The 22,248-nt window shown below is 36.0% G+C and overlaps 1 protein-coding gene across 5 annotated transcripts in view; it reads right to left on the bottom strand.

Moving 5' to 3' along the window:
• Positions 1–20,218, bottom strand: part of otud5a (OTU deubiquitinase 5a) — a 34,143-nt gene extending 13,925 nt beyond the window's left edge. The window contains exons 1-2 of one of the 5 annotated variants that reach the window (XM_058784008.1): positions 19,156–20,218; positions 12,359–12,452 (exon numbers count right to left, since the gene is read on the bottom strand). In XM_058784008.1, the coding sequence (XP_058639991.1) occupies positions 12,359–12,452; positions 19,156–19,737 (676 nt within the window). In that variant the 5' untranslated portion in view covers positions 19,738–20,218. Of the gene's footprint in view, positions 1–2,710; positions 2,778–12,358; positions 12,453–16,157; positions 16,264–19,155 lie in introns of those variants that run through there. The other 4 variants (XM_058784007.1, XM_058784006.1, XM_058784010.1 and 1 more) reach the window with 4 other exon arrangements.
• Between the last annotated feature and the right edge of the window lie 2,030 nt (positions 20,219–22,248).

Below are 22,248 nucleotides of genomic sequence, written 5' to 3' on the forward strand. Positions count from 1 at the left end.
AAGCTTTCATAAAAGGCAACCATAATAAAAGATACAAATAGTGACAAAAGACAAAAATATATTTTGCCATTATTTATTTACTCCTCCTCTCTCTATATATATATTAAGTAGTATGACAGCTTTGTGTGAGAAACAGACTGATAATTTAATTCATATTGTAAAATAAAACCCTAGTGCCATATCTAATTTATAAATGAATCATTCTTTTTAGTCAGATCTTTTAATCTTTTACTCGAATGACTTGATCCAGTTCACAAATCAGATCGACTCAATGATCTAGTCAAAATGGTTAAAAGCCCAAAAGAGGCAATGATCATCAGTAAATAATGGCTTAAATTTAAGTCTACTCCTAACACAAAGCTTTAGAATACTTTAGAAGAACTGGAATATATGGTACACATCAAAAGAAAAGCTTATATGAGACTTGAGTACTTTTTTTGCCATTTTAAAGCCTGAAAACCCAGCACTCATTCATATTCATTATATAGGAAAGCATGGCCAGAATGCTCATCAAAATACACCTTATATTTTACAGAAGTTACACAGATTTAACATGAACTCAAGTAAATATGACAGAATTGTAATTTTTTGGGTGACCTATTCCTGTAGCTTTTTTACAATTGCTTCATGATGCAAACAGGTATGACTTAACAGATATTTTTACTATAGTTACTTCATTAAACCTTGATGCCCTGTGTTCAAATATGACCGTGTGGAACATGAGTTGCAGAGTTCATCCAGAAAGAGCTGAGGTCACCGCTCTGACCTGCACTCTAGTATGCTCCTTGACTCCAAATGCTCACAAGATCATCTGACAGGCCACGTCCACCTCGACAGCCGATCAGTAAACATGCTCTTCAAACAAATGAATTGATGCAGACACCAGTTACAGCAGGCCCAAAGGTAACTCCACTCAATGGCCTTATTGACTACCGTGTGTTCTGTTCACTTATCTGTGGAGCCTCTATATACGCTATGAATGTGAGATTATGATCGATTCGATCAATGCATATTGATTCTCAAGCGCATTGGGGGATCAGATCACAAACATATTTTTAAAGTACACCCTGTGCTTTCCATAGCTAAGGAAATACAGTTAGATATCGAATAATGGCTTATGTACGGACTGAACTGAGTTACATTAGAGCCAGAAAAGGCAGCCGGTGATCATGAGGGTGTTGAGTAACACAGAACTTACTATTGCTCCAGAAACACACCGACAGTCAAATACACTCATTCATGCTCACGAGACTGTATTGCAACCAGGCATGCTGTCTACTGGCACACTCCATGCAGGTCAAAGAGGACCACTGAAAACCCAGCGTAAACTCCAGACCTGAATTATGCGTCTATACGATTTCATCAACAGCTTGGTTTTGTAAGAAATGACGCCAAGAGATGGTGATGACAATGTTTTCTGTACATTGGCAAGAGAAGACGCAGCCCTTGGTGGTGTCTAGGTGAAAGTTGGAGAGACTTGCTGAGCATCTGCCTTCCAGATGTGCAAAAGGTCATGACGCAGCTACGATCGAGAAAATTAAGTAAAAGGGTGCAGACGGTCTTATCACAACCACCGTCTGCAAGTCAAGTGATTGGAACCATTTTACAACCGAGTTTCAAAACGGTTTTCGGTTAAACGGACATTATAAACAACATTTGCGATAGATCAGTCGAAATATGCTCCTTGACTTTTGCTCTACAGCTCATTGTCAGACTTGCTGGTTTACGCTGGATCAAACTAGTCAACATCCTCAAGTTCTAGACCATTGCCCGTCTCATAGAAACCAAGCACTATAAAAAAGATGTTACGTGAGCGGTGCTTATGTTGAAACCTGTACTTTCCTGTCCTAGAAGGGGTCGATCAATGTAATGACAAGGAATCTACTAGCAACCCTTGATTCCAGCATGGCTTCAAACTTTGCTCCATGTTTGCCACAAAGCCACAGTACATGATGTCCAGGAGTCGAATACTATGCTGGACCAGAAAGTTGAAAGTTGACCTATGGTTTTCACATTTCATGTTCACAAATATCCAGTGTGTTGACCTTCTTGTGACTGATTTGAAGATTTATGTAAGCTTAACATTCATTACTTCAAGTTTTATAAGAAAATGGCCTTATGTCCAATCAATAGTGGAGTATTCCTCTAAATGAAAATTCTATCATCATTAACTCAACTTCACATTGTTTCAAACCTGCATGACTATAGGTGTGTACCAATTCACATACTTGAGCATTATTCTTTGCACTTTTGTAGTATAAATAGTATGGTCAAATTAAAAGTGCACTTCAAAACACCCTTATAAAATTCACAAACTAGATGGTAGGGTACACCGTGCATCGCATAAGTGCACAGTGTACAGTACGTTACTTGGGACACCACTTATGTGTGTTACCTATGCATACAATGAAAGTAATTTTGGAGTGAACTATCCTTTCCCCAAGGGTTAGGTGGGTAGACGCCACCAATGAATCTGGGAGAAAGGAATTTCAGCCACACCTTTGTGTTTCCCGCTCCGTCAAATCATGTTATGGAATTTGTGGCATCTGCTCTACAATCACAACAAGATGACGAACTGCAAAATGAGAGGAATGCAGCCAAGCTGTCTGTCAGAGGTTCATGGCAGGGCACCGACAGCTTTGTTTACTACAGAAGCAGGTATCTGAAAGAGATCCAGCAGTGCGTGGAGGGGACAATAAACAGGGCTTACACTGGAATGCACTTTGCATATGATGGGGATTTTCATATACAGATCCAACCATGTGAGGTAGAGGTTAGTGTTGCTTCAGGTGAGGCTGTTCTTAGCACTGTGTCTGCCAGGGCGCCTCAGACAGATCAGAGAAAATAACGCCTGTTCCTGAAATAGAACCTTGCTTAAGGGGAAAGTGAAAACAACAACTGACTTGACAAAAGGAAGTACACATTTAAACTAAATTCTGGGGAAATGGAGTGGACAAAAAAAAAAAAGCCTAGATGACAAATATAAAAGGGTTTTGTTGCAATATCCTATACAAAGGTTCTTGGAAAGCATTAAAAAAGCAAGAAGCAACTGTAGGCTGTGCATTACAGTTAAACTTTTACCAAACACCATAATAAATTACACCAATGTTCAATAAACAATTGCATTTATTAGTGGTGTTTGCAAAGGCAAACATCGCTTTTACTATTGCTGATATTTATGATAAGCGATTTGAAAAAAAACTGAGCACCTGAACCGTATCTAGAGATCACCAACCACCTCCAACAGTGCTATTTTAGTATTAATATACTGTTGATATTTTTCTACTCATTTTGACTGATACCGATATATTTCCTTTTGTCTGGAAACAACACCAAGTCTCTCCTGTGCAGAAATTATAAGCAAAATAATTTTAATTTTGGTTACTTTGTAACAAGAACTTATTTGTTCGAATTAAATAAACATTAATGAAGGTTTTTTGACAGTACATTGAAGCTTTGAAAATAACTAAATAAACTATATATCAATCTCTGCATTTCCCCCCCAGTAAGATGCAGTGTTAACCCCAGGGCTCGCAAAATCGCTAGCCCGACGTCCCGGGGCTATTGTGTTTTCCAGTCGGGCTACCAAAATGTATCACCGCCTGCCCGACGGGCTCCTTAAATACAGATCTCCCGCGGGTCCTTAAAAACTCTGAAAGTGAGTTGTATCAAACTTAAGGCCATAAAAAGTTTTAAATACGTTAAATGGTATAAGAAATGTCTCATTTCTAGAGGTCTTACAGTTGGGGACGGAAAGACAAGAGTCGCGATACGGCTGGATTAAACTTCAAAAGGCAACGATGTCATTGAATAAATAATGAGCGCTGCACGTTTCAAGTCAAAACGCGGCGCGGATGTCTTTATGTGAATGTATCTGAAGGTAACCGACTGTCCTCAGAAATGTGTCGTTGGCATTTTAATTTCATCTAAACTATAATTCCTGATAAAGCAGCGTTTATGAGCGCGGAGCTGCTTGCGTTTCCAGGGAAACCACAATATTTCAGCGCTCCTAAAGCGCCACCTCGTGGCAGAGAATGAATTTGCATTTCCAATAAGCCTTTCTTACTGTTTATGGTCAGATCGATGCAAATATCAACTTTTTACGCAGCAAACACAGAGTTGTAAATGAGAAAGAAGTTAATATGCCTTCAAAAAATGTAAACAATTAAGACAGTAATATTTATACATTTTAAATTAACATAATTTATATGCTTGATTTATCCCTTTTCATAAAAATGGTCTATAGCCTGAAATGCTGAAATATTTGTTTTTGTGAAAACCTGTATCTGAACTGTAAATCATGTAATTTTATGGCTCAATACTGTATGTTACCATAGACATTGTCCAACCCCGCTCATTCTGTGTTCATTTTCCTCGTGCAGCTCTTAAAATGGGTCATAAATTGCCTTAAATTTATTTTTAAAAATTCTGCAGATACCCTGTAAATAGTGAAATAAGATTCCTTCCTTCATATTTGTTGATATTTGTGTATTGAAAATATTTTTGATTTGACATTTAAACTCCTATGTTTTTCTATATTTAAAAAAAAAAAAAAAAAGGTATTTTTTTAATTTGGGCTAGTTAAATTAATTTTCGGGCTACCAAAATCTGAAGAGTACCTGCCCGAAGGGCTACCAGGGATTTAGAAATTTTGCGAGCCCTGAACCCTAACATTTTATTTTAAGATTTTACATTTGTAGATGGTCTAAAGTAAAAGAGTTGTAAAAAAAATATATAATAATAATCTTTTAGAACTTATTTGTTAAAAAAAAAAAACATTACACATTAATGAATAAATCACTATATATAAAATTAATATTTAATTTACAAGTGTCATGTTTGTTTGTTTTTTCATGTAACCTATAGCTTCTGATCTTTAAATCAAAACATACTCTTTATATTATGACATCGATTACTGCTGTATTTAATCAGAAACACAGTCTAAATGTTATTTGCGTAGGCTATTTTACTTTTAATTTATTTAGAAGTAGGCCAACAGCGCCCCTTACAGATTACAACTCCTTACCGAACGGGCGTTAGGACCCGGGGGAGGCTGTCACTGCTGCCACTGCACGTGCTATTACTGTTGACGCTATCACACACCAAACGCATTCTGTACGTGCTTTCACAGATTAAATGCAGCGATCCAAAACAGTAAATCTAATCATCATTCAGACAAAGCTTTGCTTAAAGAATGAGCCACACTGCTGATGTGATCTAATCACTAGCACACCTGTGATCTAATCACTAGCACACCCTGAGCACATGTGCGTTAACCTATTCCTCTTATTGGAAAGACATATCGGCATAATTTTTCATATCAGGCCAATGCCGATATTTACATTTAAAGTCATTACCGGCCGATTCCAATATCAATCCGATAATATCGTGCATCCCTAATTTAATCATATCTTGAATAGGCTTTTATTTGATATATTATTAGTTTTCATTTAAATTTTAGTATTTTTGTTATGTGGTTTTGTCATTTTCACTAGGTTCTGTTTATATATATATTTCTATTTAATGTATTTTTATTGCAGTAGTTAGCAGTTAGTAGGTAGTTTTATTAATTTTAGTTTACTTAAAATAAAATGAGAAATGTTGCCTTGGCAACTAACTGAAATATGAACTGAAATAACTTGAAATAACTAAGTTTTTCAATTTTTCATCTAATATTTATATTTAATTTCAACTTGATTTCATTTACCAAAAACTATTTTTAATAGTTTTAGTTAACAATAACAACACTGCTGGGTCATTCCATGTTAAATCAACCAAATTTCAAAAAATTCCCTGGCTTAAATTTTTGATTTTGCTCATTTTTTTTTTTCTGTAGAAAGATAGACATGTATAGTGATGAAAGCCAAAATATTAAATGTCATGGATGAATATTTACTGAGTAATGCACTTTACTCTATTTTGCAATTGTTTTGATAGAGGTAAACAAGATACAATTTTAATTTCAACAGTATTTCTTCTTTAGACATTGTTCTTGAACTAAAATAAGTATCAGCTGTATACAAAGTGACCAACATTTGGTTTTCAACCACTTAAATTTGTAATATTCACCAATCTGTACATGGAGCCTCATTGAGATCCCCATATCTCTGGGACTGAACGTTGTATGGCCTTTAAAATTAAGATTCCAAAAGAAAAGTTTATTAACAACTAGAATCTAAAATCATGTTGCAATATCTTTAATATTTCTTGAGTTATAGGCATGCAAACTTTGGAAAAGAAATATTTATGGCACTCAGACAGATATGTTCAATGCAGTTGTCTTGACAGAAGGAAACAAGGTACATCTTTAGTTTCAACATTATTTGTTCTTCAGACATTCCTCTTTAAAAGAAATGTATCATACTTTTACAAATTGACCCACAATTGGTTTTTGACCACTGAAAATGTACAATTTAACGATTTACTCCTGGAGCCATATTAAAATTCCAATATCTCTGGAACCGAACCCTATAGGGCCTTAAAAATGAAGATGCCAGAAGGAAAGTTTGTTAAGACCCAATATCTAAAAGGGCATTAAGATATCTTTAATACTTCTTGAGTTACAGGTATGCAAACGTTGGAGAAAAAACTTGAAAAGTGCTGTCTCCCCATTTTTGAATGGTCACCATTGACACATAATGCAACAAAGATTGCTAACAGACCTACCAATTTCTATGTAAAAATAACATTATGATGCTGCCATCTTTCTGAAGTAATTTTTACCCCCCTGTAATTTGGCTCTGAATCTCATGTGAAAATTGCCATTTTGACCCCCCTCTACAAAAAAGTGGATTATTCAGTAAATATACATCTGTGACATTTAATATTTTGGCTTCCATCACTATACATGTTCATCTTTCTTCAGAATAAATATTAGCAAAATCAAAAATTTGAGCAGGGGGCCTCTGGTTGATTTGAAATGGAATGACCCTGCTAGTTTTAGTAAACGATAACAACATCCTAGTAACCATCAAGTATCGTAAAGGCAACATTTGCAAATGATTTTCTCCAGTATAAACAATTATTCTGTAAAGTAATTAAGCTGATTAGCATAACTGTAGATAAGACCGTATTAGTACGAAATTCAAATTATGTTAAAAGTGCGCCCATATCAGCTATTTTACAACGGCTTTGAACATGGCTCATCCAATCAGATTTTAGAGCCATAACTATGCTTTTTGAATATTTATTCAAATAGCAAACTTCACATCACAGCCAGACTGTTATAGACCAGGTGGAGAGGTCAGCCCACATACAGTACTTGGGCGCTTTTATCCCACTATATCGAAATTTGCCTGGAAAGAGGGAGTCTTTGATAAAATGCACAGCCGACACTGTTGCACTTCAGAAGAAATGTGCAAATCCAAGCCAAAAACAAACAAGTGCACTGTTTCTTGAACAAACATTCAACTTCCTTCAGTGTAGGATTACGATCCACTGCGTAACCCTAATCTTCAATGGACAACTGGAAAAATAAAGCATTTAAACAGGCTCTCGTTACAGTACAAGAATCTGCACCTTTTAACCCACTGACCTGCGGACAAGCATTCGCATCATCGGACGGCTGAGCTATTGAAGGCCAAAGTTTGGAAACTACATTGGTTAAACTGTTTTGAAGAGCCTAAATAGTGTTTGTTTAGCTGGCTGGGTCAGGTCACCCCACTCCTGAGAGTAAACAGCCAGTGTGTGCGTTGGTAATGGTTTCAACTGCTTCACCGTTCACTAAAGACCGGGTCGAGCTCTGGAAAGAGGGGCGGTGCTCTGGATAACCAGCAGAGCAGCACTGGAAAGGAGAGCGAATGCTGGGAGCTAGGGCAGGGATCTAACACATGACACCGTTTCCCACGTATCATAAAGGAGAAGCGCAATCCCAACACGAAACCCTGCACAACAATTACTGCAGCACAGAATACCTGCAAAGTTTTAGCCAGGATGTGGTGATTCAGACTTAGTGATTCACAACAAAACTGTTTTTCAAATTAGGCCGTGGCTCTATAAAACCACACTAAAGTATTACAACAGTTGTTGAACATTGTAGATTGGTGGATTCAACTCCTTTCAGCCAATCAAACAGCTAATGTGTGAAACCACAAAACCTTTTGAAAGTATTTCTTTGTAATAGCAAAACTGAAACCGCATCGGCATAATTCTCACTATCAAACAGAAGACACAGGTGTTTGTGTAAGCATGTGTCCATGTTAGTGCTCATTTTCTGTAAAAATGAAACATACTCCCCCATGATGCGGTGAAATGTGATGGGTCTGATCAGAAACTCTGTCAAAACAAAGTAGCCAGCGGACACTAATTATTTCCACTTATTCTCCTTTTCCTAACAATTGGGTTGATATTTACCTGTTGAATGTTTGGACATAATCTGTTTCTCATGATCTTAAATGATCTAAAGACTTCTACTTGAATGCACGATATTAGTTTTGTAGACAAATATAAATTGTAGGCACATGTGCATTTCTTTTCTTTTTTTCTTCTGTTCTTCTATCCCAAAGTCACTTTGGATATAAATGCATAAATGCGACCCTGGACCATAAAACCAGTCAAAGGGTCAATTTTTCGAAACTGGGATTTATAATTCATCTGAAAGCTGAATAAATAAGCTTTCCATTGATGTATGGTTTGTTAGGCTAGTACAATATTGGCCGAGATACAACTATTTGTATATCTGGAATCTGAGGGTGCAAAAAAAAATCTAAATATTGAGAAAACTGCCTTTGAAGTTGTCCAAATGAAGTCTTTAGCAATGCATATTACTAATCAAAAATTAAGTTTGAATATATTTATATAAAGTAATTTACAAAATATCTTCATGGAACATGATCTTTACTTAATATCCTAATGATTTTTGGCATAAAAGAAAAATGTATAATTTTGAGCCAAACAATGTATTTTTGGCTATTGCTACAAATGTACTTGTACAGGTCACAAATGTAAAACAAACTTTAGGATTGATATTGAAAAAAGCAGTCCTGTGCAGCACTGTATGCACAATCCCTCAATACTTTTTAAAAGCTTCCCGGGATGCAGATCACAAAGTTTTTCAAGAATGTCCAGTGGATAAAATACACGATGGATGGAATACAGTACTAATAAAGAACAAGAAGGTTTGTCCAAACTTTCAACTGGCTTTCAACTATAACACCACCACAAATTACCATTGAATAGACCTCAGGATATAAACCTCTGAGAGATAAAATACCTTGGAAAATTATTTGCAAACCGATTTGCAAACATTGCATAAGCATTTGCACGCTAGTGCCATGAGCCTCCTTGCTGCAAACTATGAATGTCAGGTTTGGCTGTGTTGAACAAAGGAAACTGTATTATTCCAAAATCCAGAGTCATACAGGGTTGAAGGTGACGTGCAGAAATCATGTTATTCTCTTATTAGTGAAGCTTTCTACATCGAGCTGTTTACCACTAAACTATGAGTTGCAAAAAACTGTTTCAACATTCAAAAGTCTGGGGTCAGTAAGTTTTTGTTTTTTTATGCATTAAATCTATAAAAGACATTTATAATGTTACAAAACATTTCTATTTCAAATAAATGAAGTTCTTTGAAATTTCTATCCATCAAAGAATCCTAAAAAAGGAAGCATCATGATTTCCACCAAAATATGAAGCAGCACAACTGTTTTCAACATGAATAATAATGAGAAATGTTTCTTGAGCAGCAAATCAGCATATTAGAATGATTTCTGAAGAATCACATGACACTGAAGACTGGAGGAATGATGCTGAAAATACAGCTTTGCATCAGAGGAATACATTTCATTTTAAAATATACTGAAATTGTAATAATATTACTGTTTTTACTGTATTTTGATCAAATAAATGCAGTCTTGGTAAGCACTTATAAGTGTTGGTAATACTTCTTTCGAACCATTTTAAGTCTAAACTGTTGAGCGGTAATGTAAGGTTGTTTAGACATGGGATAATCATGGGAATTAACCACTGCTCTCCTGACCTATCTTTTCATAATGTGAGAACCAAAACAGCAACAAAACAATGAGGTTGACCAGGAAAATAAGGGCAAAATCTGATAGCAGAGATGAGTTTTGTTGCTGCCTTGTTGACAGGACTGATTATGTGATGAGAACAATCTTAAATTCGTAAACAACCTGTCAGCATACAGCGTTACAGTCTAATGAGTAAATAGGCAAATCATGGAAAATAGGAGGCTTTTTTTAAATAAAAGTGTTCAAGCCGAGTTAAGGCTGCTCTGTGTTGACTCCAAATTCAGTGCGATAAACATAATTCTGAAAGCAGAACTAAAACATACCAAGTTTCACCTCAGCCCCCATTATAAGGAGCAGTTTTGATACTGCTTTGGTTCTCTGTAAATGAAACACAGCATTAGTGCAGCCTTAAAAGGACAGATCACTCAAAAATGAAAAAGAGTGGGCATAAAATGACCATGTAAAGCTACATTTCAGAAGCAAGAACCTTTGACTAATGTCATAAGTCAATATGGTCTCCACAATAATCTAACACACATTCATATCTATTATGTCAAATCAACAGCCTCCTGTATGAAACTGTCCTACCCTGGGTTATCATGATCCCACTGACTGTGAGAACCTTATTACCATCGGGCCAGTTATATAACGTGTATTGTTTGACTCGAGTGATTGTTTGGAGATGGATAGTTTCACACCTGCGGTGCAAGAACTGTGGCACAGTGTCCCTGATGGGAACGCTTCATGTAGGTCAACACATCACATGCCCGTCTATCAAATCCTGTGTAAAACTCACACAAGGACTTCTGTATATTAATGAGAACAGGAACAAGATTAATGAACTGAATGTGTATGTGCAAGAGAGAGAGGATAAGGAGACAGATTAGAAGAGCAAGAGAAGGAAACAGAGACATGAAAGAGAGAATGAAAAAGGAAATGGGGTAAGATGCCACTCAATGGTGGTTTCAGAGACAGTAGCTAGATATTTTAAGAGAAAAATCCTATATGGATCCTGTATGGCATCCACTAAAGTAACCAGGTGCATTATCAGTTTAAGAAAGTAAACTACAAAGATATATTACATTAATAACACCTAAATAAAAATTAAGGGTGCTTGTTGCTGTACCACATTGATCAATCATGTTGAATTTATTTTGAAAGGATCAAAAAGGGTCAAAGGTGAACACCCATAGTGGTGTTTAAATATCTGTGCACTGTAGTGGACACCACTTCAGAAGGTTAACTTATATTCAAGAAACAAAAGTCAGAATTTGGGGTTTTAAAGCTGAACTACACAAGCTGTAATTGAACACTGGTTTCATATGGTGTCACACAGTACAGTGCCGAATACTTCAGATATGTTGATGAGTAGCGCCACCTAGAGGGAAGTTCTGGTAGCTGCTCAGAAACTCAACAGGCACAGGTACATTACTGTTATATAGATAGACCTAAGGTTGACCATTACTATTAATATTAGTTTTAATAACAAACCAAGAAAATATTCTGAACGCAAGTTAGCAGTGGAATCATAAACATGTATTAAAAAATTAAAAACAGTCCGTGTTAATTTCATGTTGAGCTTAATGCATCATGTGCAGTTAACTATTACTATTTTTTAAAAATATCATGTAAAATAGCACATTATGCAATCATACAACCACTTTAAGCAATAGTTTTCTACATTGTTGTCCCTGTATCACTACGTTTATCCAACAAGCATCTAGGCAGTGTATCGGGGAAAAAAATATATATTTAAAATTTTTACTGCAAATGTCTAAATAATGAGTCGAGGAGATGTAAAAAAAAAAAAAGTTAATAATAAATGTTTCTTGAGCAGCAAATCAGCATAACAGAATGATTTCTGAAGGATCATGTGACACTGAAGACTGGAGTAATGATGCTGAAAATTCACCTCTGCTTCACAGAAATAAATTACATTGTAAAATATTGATATATTTTTAAAATGTAATAGTATTTCACAATATTACTGTTTTTACTGTATTTTTAATCAAATGAATGCAGATTTGGTGAGCATAAGAGACTTCTTTCAAAAATATTTAAAATACCTTACCGATCCCAAACTTTTGAACAGAAGTGTTTATAAAAAAATCAGATAATATAAAATCAAAACAGATTATATTATCACTAAATTTGCCACAATGGAACTTGAAGGTTAAGTTAAGCACATTGCATTGTGAGAAATAGTACTGTTGCGACACAGCATATTTTATCAAAAGCAGTAGGTATTCTGTACATATAGATCGCATTATGTCAAAATGAAAATGACAATCACCCAAGTTCTAGATGATGGTCAATAGATGAATTAGATAACATCTACTAAATCTTTTGACTTCAAGTGAACATCAGGTGGTTAATAATGTACCCACCAACAGCTCTGAAGAGGCAGGCACCATCTTCCTTCATTTTTTTGATGACAAATCCTTTCTTTTCCTGGAGTGCTTTTTCAAACCAGTGTTCCTGCTGTAACAGAGGCAGAATTTCAGAAAAGACACAGTGGGAGTTCATTATAATGTGCTCGATAAACAGACAGACTTCTAATGAGAAAGTTATTGTTGGTAACATTTATTTTGCGCATCTAAAGTTGTCAAAAGCATCACAAAGAAGCTCATATTTTTATGCACCAGCAGCATCAAAACTCCTATAGACTATATAATGACTATATAAGACTATATAACACAATAACGTCTATTTTCTTCAATCATTGTACAAGATTTATAAACAATGATCAATGTGTGGGCAAAGATAGGTTTGAATATGAGAAACAGGGGTTGCGTTTCTCAAATGATCGTAGAAATAATCACAGCAGTGGTCTCTACGATCTACTTAGGCTTATGATGCTTTTGGGAAACGCAGCCCAGTTCAGTCTGTGGTCCTGAAACCCAGAAGACAATTAGCATTTTAACCGTTGGTTCTCTCTGGGATTTCTAATGGGTTTTTGGAATAGTGTTTTCGATTTCTGAGTAAAATAAGGTCTGTGGTTTGCAACTTTTTAGCAGCTTAAAATTTAACACAAACAACAGGTTCAAAATAATAATTCGAAGCATGATTGCTTATTATTTGTATTGTATAACAAAACTCTTCAAGTAAAATTGACCACAGATATTATTCTATTCAAAAATGAAAACCCATTCTAAATATTCCATTGGGAATCTAAGATGAATTATCCATACAAATTGATGTTAAGACTAAACAGCTCTATACAAACTCTATCCTAATGTCTCATTATCCGTCTCTCTCTTTTAATTGAAATTGCAAGAACGATGTAAGTCTTAGAAATAACTGTTAAAAATGTTAGAAATCCCAAGTCATGTTTCAGATAGTATATCATTGCACAGCCAAAGTGTTTATAAATTTATATGGGTATATTTTAAGATTTTCTGAATTTCAAGATTAATCTGAAGTCTGAACCTAACCATGTTTGAGCTATTATAGTTAAAGCATTAAAGTCAACATGAACAATTTGCAACCCATTGTACTTTCAATATTATTATTTTAACGAATCTAAGGTATTTACATATCTAAGACAGCTAAGATAATTTTATCAATGCTTTAATTGATACAGTTCTGTTGTCCTACGTGACAAATTTTTTTTTTAAATTAATTGTTATATTTTCATTTGATTACATCTTAGAATATCAATTAAATTGTTAAAGTTTTATTCTTTCATTTCATTAGACAGAATAAAATGGACAAACAAAATAAATTAAATGGAAAACACAGGTTGTAGGGAAAAATAAGTTTAAAATAAGTAATAAGTTTAATTGTAAACAAACAAGTTATGCTTTCATTCCTTCTCAAGGTCTAACTAGCATGTGGAAAGCATTTCCTTCCCCATTAAAGATAAATGAATATCGTGATAAATAACGATACCATATGACATGGAAAAAATATTGAGATAATATTTTATGCCATATCACCCAGCCTTAGTCACTATACAGTCATGGCCAAAAATATCGGCACCCTTGGTAAATATGATCAAAGAACGCTGTGAAAATTAATTTGCATGGTTAACCCTTTTGATATTTTATTTTTAAAAATTCACAAAAATCTAACCTTTCATTGGATAATAAGAATTTAAAATGGGGGGAAATATCATTATGAAATAATTTTTTTTCTCAAATACACGTTGGACACAATTATCGGCACCCCTAGAAATTCTTAAGAGTAAAATACCTCTAAAAATATCTCTAAATATCTCTAATATCTCACAATTTTGAGCACTCCAGGGTGATTATGAACATGAAATTATCCAGCCATGGCTTTCTGTTTCACAGAAATATAAATAGGAGGGGAAACAAAGCCCAAATTCCCTTAATCATCCATCACAATGAGAAAAACCAGAGAATATATTTCTGATGTGCAGCAAAAGATAATTGACCTTCACAAATTAGTGAAGTGGATTTAAGAAAAGAGCTAGAGCAGTGAAAATTCCCATTTCCACCATCAGGGCAATAATTAAGAATTTCCAATCAACATAAAATGTTACGAAACTGCCTGGAAGAGGACGTGTGTCTATATCGTCCTGATGCACGGTGAGAAGGAGAGTTTGAGTGGCTAAAGACTCTCCAAGGACCACAGCTGGAGAATTGCAGAAAATAGTGCTGCATTCACATTGCTAAATGTCCATAAGTCCAATAAGACCGTCAATGCAACATAAACAAAGGAAAAAGATTACTGGGTGCACTTTTGTTATGTATTATTTGAACCAAAGATGAGACACATATTCAAGAGTTCTCTCATCACTGTCATCAGTCAATGAGATATATTTGGTATATATATGAGGTATATTTAGCTCTGAAGGACAGTGAGGGAAAATATCTATTATATATTTTACCACCTCTTGATTTTCTTTACTTTTCTGCTCAGTTTTTGAGCTATTTATTGTAAGCGTTGTGTATTTTTTTGGTATTTTATGATGGATTTTATTTTAGTTTCTAATTGAAGGGGTTAGAAAATGCACTCAAGTTCATACAGACAACATCTAGAATTGACATGTGAGCAGTCAGTTTTAATGTGAAATGTTGTTCGTACTCACGTCACATGTTTTTAAGATGTTCTTTCATCACTGACTGTAAATCACATTGTGTGTTATTACTGGCAGAGAAAATGTCACCTTAGATTAAGCATTAAATGTATCACTACAGCTCTGCCCTCTAGTGGTGGAGGACACTAATGACGTCTTACACGATTTACTTGTATCTCAGTGAATAGCAGGGTATTTTGTAATAGAGGAATATTATTGTTATATTTCAATTAAGTCAACAATAATGGTTTTACACTGTTAAGACGTGTTGTGACGTCCGTGCGCAGTAGTTCAGGAGAAATGACTGTCTGAAGAAACATTTGAGAGAAATAAACACAATATCACCACAACTATACAGCTTCTCTTTTGTTGTTTCCCTTGAAGAATACTCTCTTTGCACAAACACTCATAGCAGATACCTAAAACTGTGTTTTGTTCTCTTGCTTGTTCTCTTTTAGATTTTGTTTTTAACTTTCCCCCTTAAAGCAAAAAGGAACTAGATCACTATAAATATGACACCGTGTACAATATATGTATAATATATAGAGATGTTCCGATACCCTTTTTCCCTTCCCGATACCGATTCCGATACCTAGGCTCAGGGTATCGGCCGATACCGAGTACTGATCCGATACCTGGGTGTGTATCTGGTTATACAGTTGTATGTACTACTAGCCCTGTATGAATTGATACAATTATTTTAGGGTGTGCTTCACCATATATAGATAGATAGATAGATAGATAGATAGATAGATTAGTCTGGCGAGTAATTTTAACTGAATTTAAGTTAAAGGTGGTGGTGCTTTTTTGGTCATTCAGTGTTTCTGTAAAAATGGGGAAAAACTGTCAATAATACTGATAAAATAATAATCATACTATGAATTCTACTAAGAACAATATAAAACGCACTAAGGATTAACGAGCTGCTGGATTCATGAATATTAATCACGTTGTCTGCATTGGCTCGAACGGATTTGCTGAAATCAAAAAAGGGACGATAATAGGTGAACGCCAGCCAATGAGATTGTCGTTTGCGCATTAGCTCCGCCTACTACCGGAGAACCCGGCAGTTAAGCTGAAGCATTCCAAAGGAACTCCGTTATTTTGACAGAAAAATACAACAAAGAATAACGTTTACATACCATGCAGAATTGACAGGCTACATGTAAGACTCCCTTGCTCCCTCTCCCTCTCTCTCTCTCTCTCTCTCTGCGTGTGAGGAAAAAAGCAAAACGACGGCGAGTCGTGCGCTTCACATTAGAGCTTACGGTACGTCAAATACAGCTGCGCTGCGCATTCATTCAGATGAACTGAAAAATATATCGCTTGACGGAGAGAGAAACTCTGAAGCGCTCAGAGTGTTCAGCGAGTGACAATATATCTGTGCTAAACTTATACATAGCCTCCCAGTAAAATCTGATCATTTATTAGCCAGTGGCTAATATTAGACATCATTTAGTCGCCCAGGGTGAAGATTTAGTCGCGTATGCGAGTGATTTAACTTACTGGCAATGTGCTAGCACGTTTGTATTTCTTCTTCTCTGCTCTAAATAGTGGTTGCTTGTGTGGCAACACAGCACAACTTCCTGTCTTTGCATTCTGAGCAGCGAAAAAGATTTGATTTCCGATTTGCAGCGTTAAGCAAAGCTAGCGCGCATAACTATAGATCTTGTTTAAAAATGGTATCGGATCGGTACATGGGTTCAAGTACTCGCCGATACCGATGCCAGAATTTTTTGTGGTATCGGTGGAATTTCCGACACTAGTATCGGAATCGGAACAACCCTAATAATATATATATTTATACAGTCATGGCCAAAAATATCGGCACCCTTGGTAAATATGATCAAAGAAGGCTGTGAAAATTAATTTGCATTGTTAATCCTTTTATCTTTTATTTAAAAATTGACAAAATCTAACCTTTCATTGGATAATAAGAATTTAAAATGGGGGATATCATTATGAAATAAATGTTTTTCTCAAATACATGTTGGACACAATTATTGGCACCCCTAGAAAATATCTCTGAAGTATATTACCATTCATATTCACAATTTTGAGCACTCCAGGGTGATTATGAACATGAAATTATCCAGCCATGGCTTCCTGTTTCACAGAAATATAAATAGGAGGGAAAACAAAGCCCAAATTCCCTTAATCATCCATCACAATGAGAAAAACCAAAGAATATATTTCTGATGTGCAGCAAAAGATAATTGAGCTTCACAAATTAGTGAAGTGACTTTAAGAAAAGAGCTAGAGCAGTGAAAATTCCCATTTCCACCATCAGGGCAATAATTAAGAATTTCCAATCAACATAAAATGTTACGAAACTGCCTGGAAGAGGACGTGTGTCTATATCGTCCTGATGCACGGTGAGAAGGAGAGTTTGAGTGGCTAAAGACTCTCCAAGGACCACAGCTGGAGAATTGCAGAAAATAATTGAGTCTCGGGGCCAGAAAACCTTAAAAAAAAAATTGTCAAACAGCCCCTACATCACCACATGTTGTTTGGGAGGGTTTCAAGAAAACTTCTCCTCGCTCATCCAAAAACAAACTCCGGCATATTCGGTTATCAGACACGACTGGAACTTCAAATGGGACTGGCTTCTATGGTCAGATGAAACTAAAAAATTAGCTTTTTAGCAGCAAACATTCAAGATGGGTTTGGTGAACACAGGGATAAAAAGTACCCCATGTGTACAATGAAATATACTGCTGTATTTTTAATGTTGTGGGCCTATATTTCTGCTGGAGGTCCTGGACATCTTGTTTAGATACACGGCATCATGGATTCTATCAAATACCAACAGATAAAAAATCAATAAGTTAGAAATCTTATAATGGGCCATGTTTGGATCTTCCAACCGGACAATAATCCAAACACAAACCTCAAAAACAACATAAAAATGGGTCACTGAACACAAAACCAAGCCATTCCAGTCCTCTGACCTGAACCCTATAGAAAATGAGTGGGGTGAACTGAAGAGAAGAAGCACCAACATGGAGCTGGGAATCTAAAGGGTCTGGAGTGATTCTGGATGAAGGAATGGTCTCTGATCTCTTGTCAGGTGTTTTCTAACCTCATCAGGCATTATAGGAGAACATTTAGAGCTGTTAAACTGGCAAATGGAGGTTTCAAAAAGTATTGAATAAAAGGGTGCCGTTAATTGTGGTGAATGTGTATTAGAGAAAAACATTTATTTCATAATGATATTTCCCCCCCATTTAAAATTTTTATTATCCAATGAAAGGTTATATTTTTGTGAATTAAAAAAAAAAAAAAAGATCAGAAGGATTAACAATGCAGATTAATTTTCACAGCCTTCTTTGATCATATTTATCAAGGGTGCCGATATTTTTGGCCATGACTGTATGATGTGAAATTAAATATGCACAGTTTTGATTTCATTCGACTTAGAATGAAGAATAACCCTCTCTTCTAAAAAAAAAAAAAAGCATTTACTCAGCCAAACTTGTCATTTTAAAAACACTTCTTTCCTACCCAGACAAACCTCTGCATCCGTAATACCATGCATGCTGAGTGCAGTCTAATGAAAAACATGTATTGCATCTTTATACTGAGACACAAAGCAATTAATGCAGGGTACAGCATATAAAACTGCCATAAGTCTTTCATAATTCATTATGTTATCTGATGTCACTGACATTAAGCATCTTCACTTATACAATAAATATCTGCTTCAGTTATTTATCATTCTGCCTATCTATATATTGTTTTTCTATCTGATCTCTCTATATCTCTATCCACCCACATTTAATCTATCTATCTATCCATCATTTCATTATCTATCTATCCATCATTCTGTAATCTATCATACATTCATTCATTATTCTCTGTCTATCCTTCTGTCTGTCTGTCTATCTATCATTCTCTAACTATTCTGTAATCTATCATACATCCATGCATTGTTCTGTCTGTCTGTCTGTCTGTCTGTCTATTTACTTATTTGACAGTCTATCTACCAAGCTGTCAGTCTGTCTGTCCATCCATCAAACTCACTGTTTTTCTTTCTTTTTATCTATCTATCCTAGTGTCTAAACAGTGTCAGAACACGTGTAATATTTTTAAATCAAAATGCACATGCTGTTTATGGTTGTGAGGTGACATCATCCGTACCTGTTCAACAGTCGCTGGATCCTCTGACTGTAGTCTGGAAGCATTTTCATACTCATCCTCACTGTTATACCCGGCTCCTTCCTCCTGCTCGGGACTGGGACCCCCTCCGCCTCCTCCTCCTCCGCCGCCTCCTCCTCCCCCCGTCGCCCCGGGTCCGGTCCCTCCACCGGCCACCCCACCGGAGCAGGTCGCCTGTCTCCTCCTCTTACTGAGCCCAGGCCCCGAGCAGCACCCTCCCATCCCACCTCCACAGCCCACCCCTCCTGACAACTCAGCCCGACCCCCGGACACGCACGCCATCCCCGTCGCATCCCCCGGGCCAACCGGAGACCCTGCGCCCACCGGCGGAGGAGAGGCCTGCTGCGGCCGGGAGCTGGATTCAGTGCGCCTGTCGTCTCTGGACGGCGGCGGAGCGGCTTGATATGACCAGGGGGGCGGGGAAGCGCGGGGCCTCGCACCCGTCCGGACCCCGTGGGAGTGCTGGTGCTGGTGCGGATCTGATCCGGTCCGGCGGTCGGTGTCATCGGGGTGATCAGACACACCGACCGATGAGCTCGGCTTCTTCTTCGGCAGGATCGTCATGACCGTTCAGGGAGGGAGGGTGTCCGTTTTAACGACTCTGAACGCGTGTGAACATTTAAACTTGAGCGTCTTTTAAGTCGTAATACTCGCTTCTGTCACGCCGGAGCGAATTTAATTCAATACGAGGTGGTTTTGAGGGTAAAAACGGCGGATAACAGAACAAAAACAAACCGTCTTCCGTCCCTCGGTTGCCACACAACATCAACATACAGCTGACGACACCGGCACGTCATTTCCGTCTCGCTGCTTGTTCCGCCTCTGCTTCAGAAGCTGTCAGTTGACTCGTTCATTCATTCATTAGTGTATTTTGTTTGCTGGTCAGTACTTTATGGTCCAGTAACTAGAGTCCACCTCTGGTATTTATTGCCTCTAATCCGTTTATTATGAGTGTTTATAAAACCCGAATAAAATGGTGAGAGTGGAATTCAAATCACTGAACCACCATGTGGAGCCATTTCTGATCCATTACCATGTGCTAATCTGGGAAACAGTTAAAATGGCTAAAACCCAGGCTTTTGCTAGTTAATTTCACAAATAAAAATTTGCTAATTCAACGTGACATTTTGAAGTAGATAGTACTAATTATCTTGTAAAACGTACTCCAGTAATCTTGCTTTTATTTACAATTTATTTATTTATTACTGTGTATATTTTAACCTTCATAATGCATTGGGGTCCATTTTGACAGATAAGAGACATAACAGTTTAAGTGACATAAAATGTTTTAAAATACATAGTTTTTGGTAAGGGAACAACACTTTTCAAATGCTTTAAGATGTTTAAAATACACATTCATTCATTCATTTATTACAATTTAAGATTTTTTTTTTTTTTTTTACATGTCTCATGTTGGGGTCATTTTGGACCCGGGTATTGGTCAAAAAAACTTTTTGTAAAATTATTTATGAAGATATATTAGTGTCACAATACTTTTATAAAATATATTTAGACTTTTCCCCATCTCTCACACACTTTTGAGACTGAATTTTGTAAACAAACACAAATATGTACGCCTATTGATGAACCATTGCAGAATTAAAAATCTGAATATGAAAATAGTATACAGATTTTGCGTTATTTGCATTATGAGGGTTAAGATATTATTTCAAAGTATAACATTATAATGAGGTTTAACCCATTAAGCTTAAAGTCGATGTGAAACATTTGCAATTGATTTTACTTTTGTAATGAACTAAAGATGTATAAAGTGAAAAAGTGATGTGCTTGTACTGTCTTTCTTTTAAATAAATGCTGGCTCCTTTCATATTTTGTGTTCTGCAATAACATTCCTATTTTAATTTTGGTCAGTGTGTTCAAATGCATCTTGGGCAATTGTTATTGTAGCTTATATTACAATATAGTAAAAACACTGAAACAGTTGTGTTTCATGTTAACTTTCTTGTCATTTTAAAATCAAACAGATGCACAATACATTCTATGTTTGAAAATTAATAAAATGTTATTTTATACCTCAACCAGTTTTGTGTGGCTCTGTAATGCTGTTTGTTTCAATTACGCAACAGCACTAAAAATAATAGAATAGAATAGACATTTTCTATTTCATAAAGAGTTGCAGAAGACAAGAAAAAGCATCTTCAGTACTTATGAACCCTTGAAAGAATGCTTCCCAATAGATCAAAATGGTTTAATTAATACATTTCTGAATTTATATCTTGGTATATAACTTCTAACTATAGGTATATGATATTATTTTGAAAAGTTTAAAACCCTATGAATGGCTAACTATCTTATGCTACGGTAATGTAGGAACTGTGAAATTTTCTAATATTTCCATTGAACTTATTAAAAATTCTTACATATAACATTATATATATATATATATATATATATATATATATATATACAGTCATGGACAAAAATATCGGCACCCTTGGTAAATATGATCAAAGAAGGCTGTGAAAATTTATCTGTATTGTTACTTCTTTTGATCTTTTATTTAAAAAAATCACAAAACTCTAACCTTTCATTGATATTAAGAATTTAAAATGGGGGGAAATATCATTATGAAATAAATGTTTTTCTCTAATACACATTCACCACAATTAACGGCACCCTTTTATTCAATACTTTTTGAAACCTCCATTTGCCAGTTTAACAGCTCTAAATGTTCTCCTATAATGCCTGATGAGGTTAGAAAACACCTGACAAGAGATCAGAGACCATTCCTTCATCCAGAATCACTCCAGACCCTTTAGATTCACAGCTCCATGTTGCTGCTTCTTCTCTTCAGTTCACCCCACTCATTTTCTATAGGGTTCAGGTCAGAGGACTGGAATGGCTTGGTTTTGTGTTTAGTGACCCATTTTTGTGTTGTTTTTGAGGTTTGTGTTTGGATTATTGTCCGGTTGGAAGATACAAACATGGCCCATTATAGGATTTCTAACAGAGTCAGTCACTTATTGATTTTTTATCTGTTGGTATTTGATAGAATCCATGATGCCGTGTATCTAAACAAGATGTCCAGGACCTCCAGCAGAAATATAGGCCCAC

Source organism: Onychostoma macrolepis, chromosome 08 (genome assembly GCF_012432095.1).
Source record: "Onychostoma macrolepis isolate SWU-2019 chromosome 08, ASM1243209v1, whole genome shotgun sequence".
Lineage (NCBI taxonomy): Eukaryota > Metazoa > Chordata > Actinopteri > Cypriniformes > Cyprinidae > Onychostoma > Onychostoma macrolepis.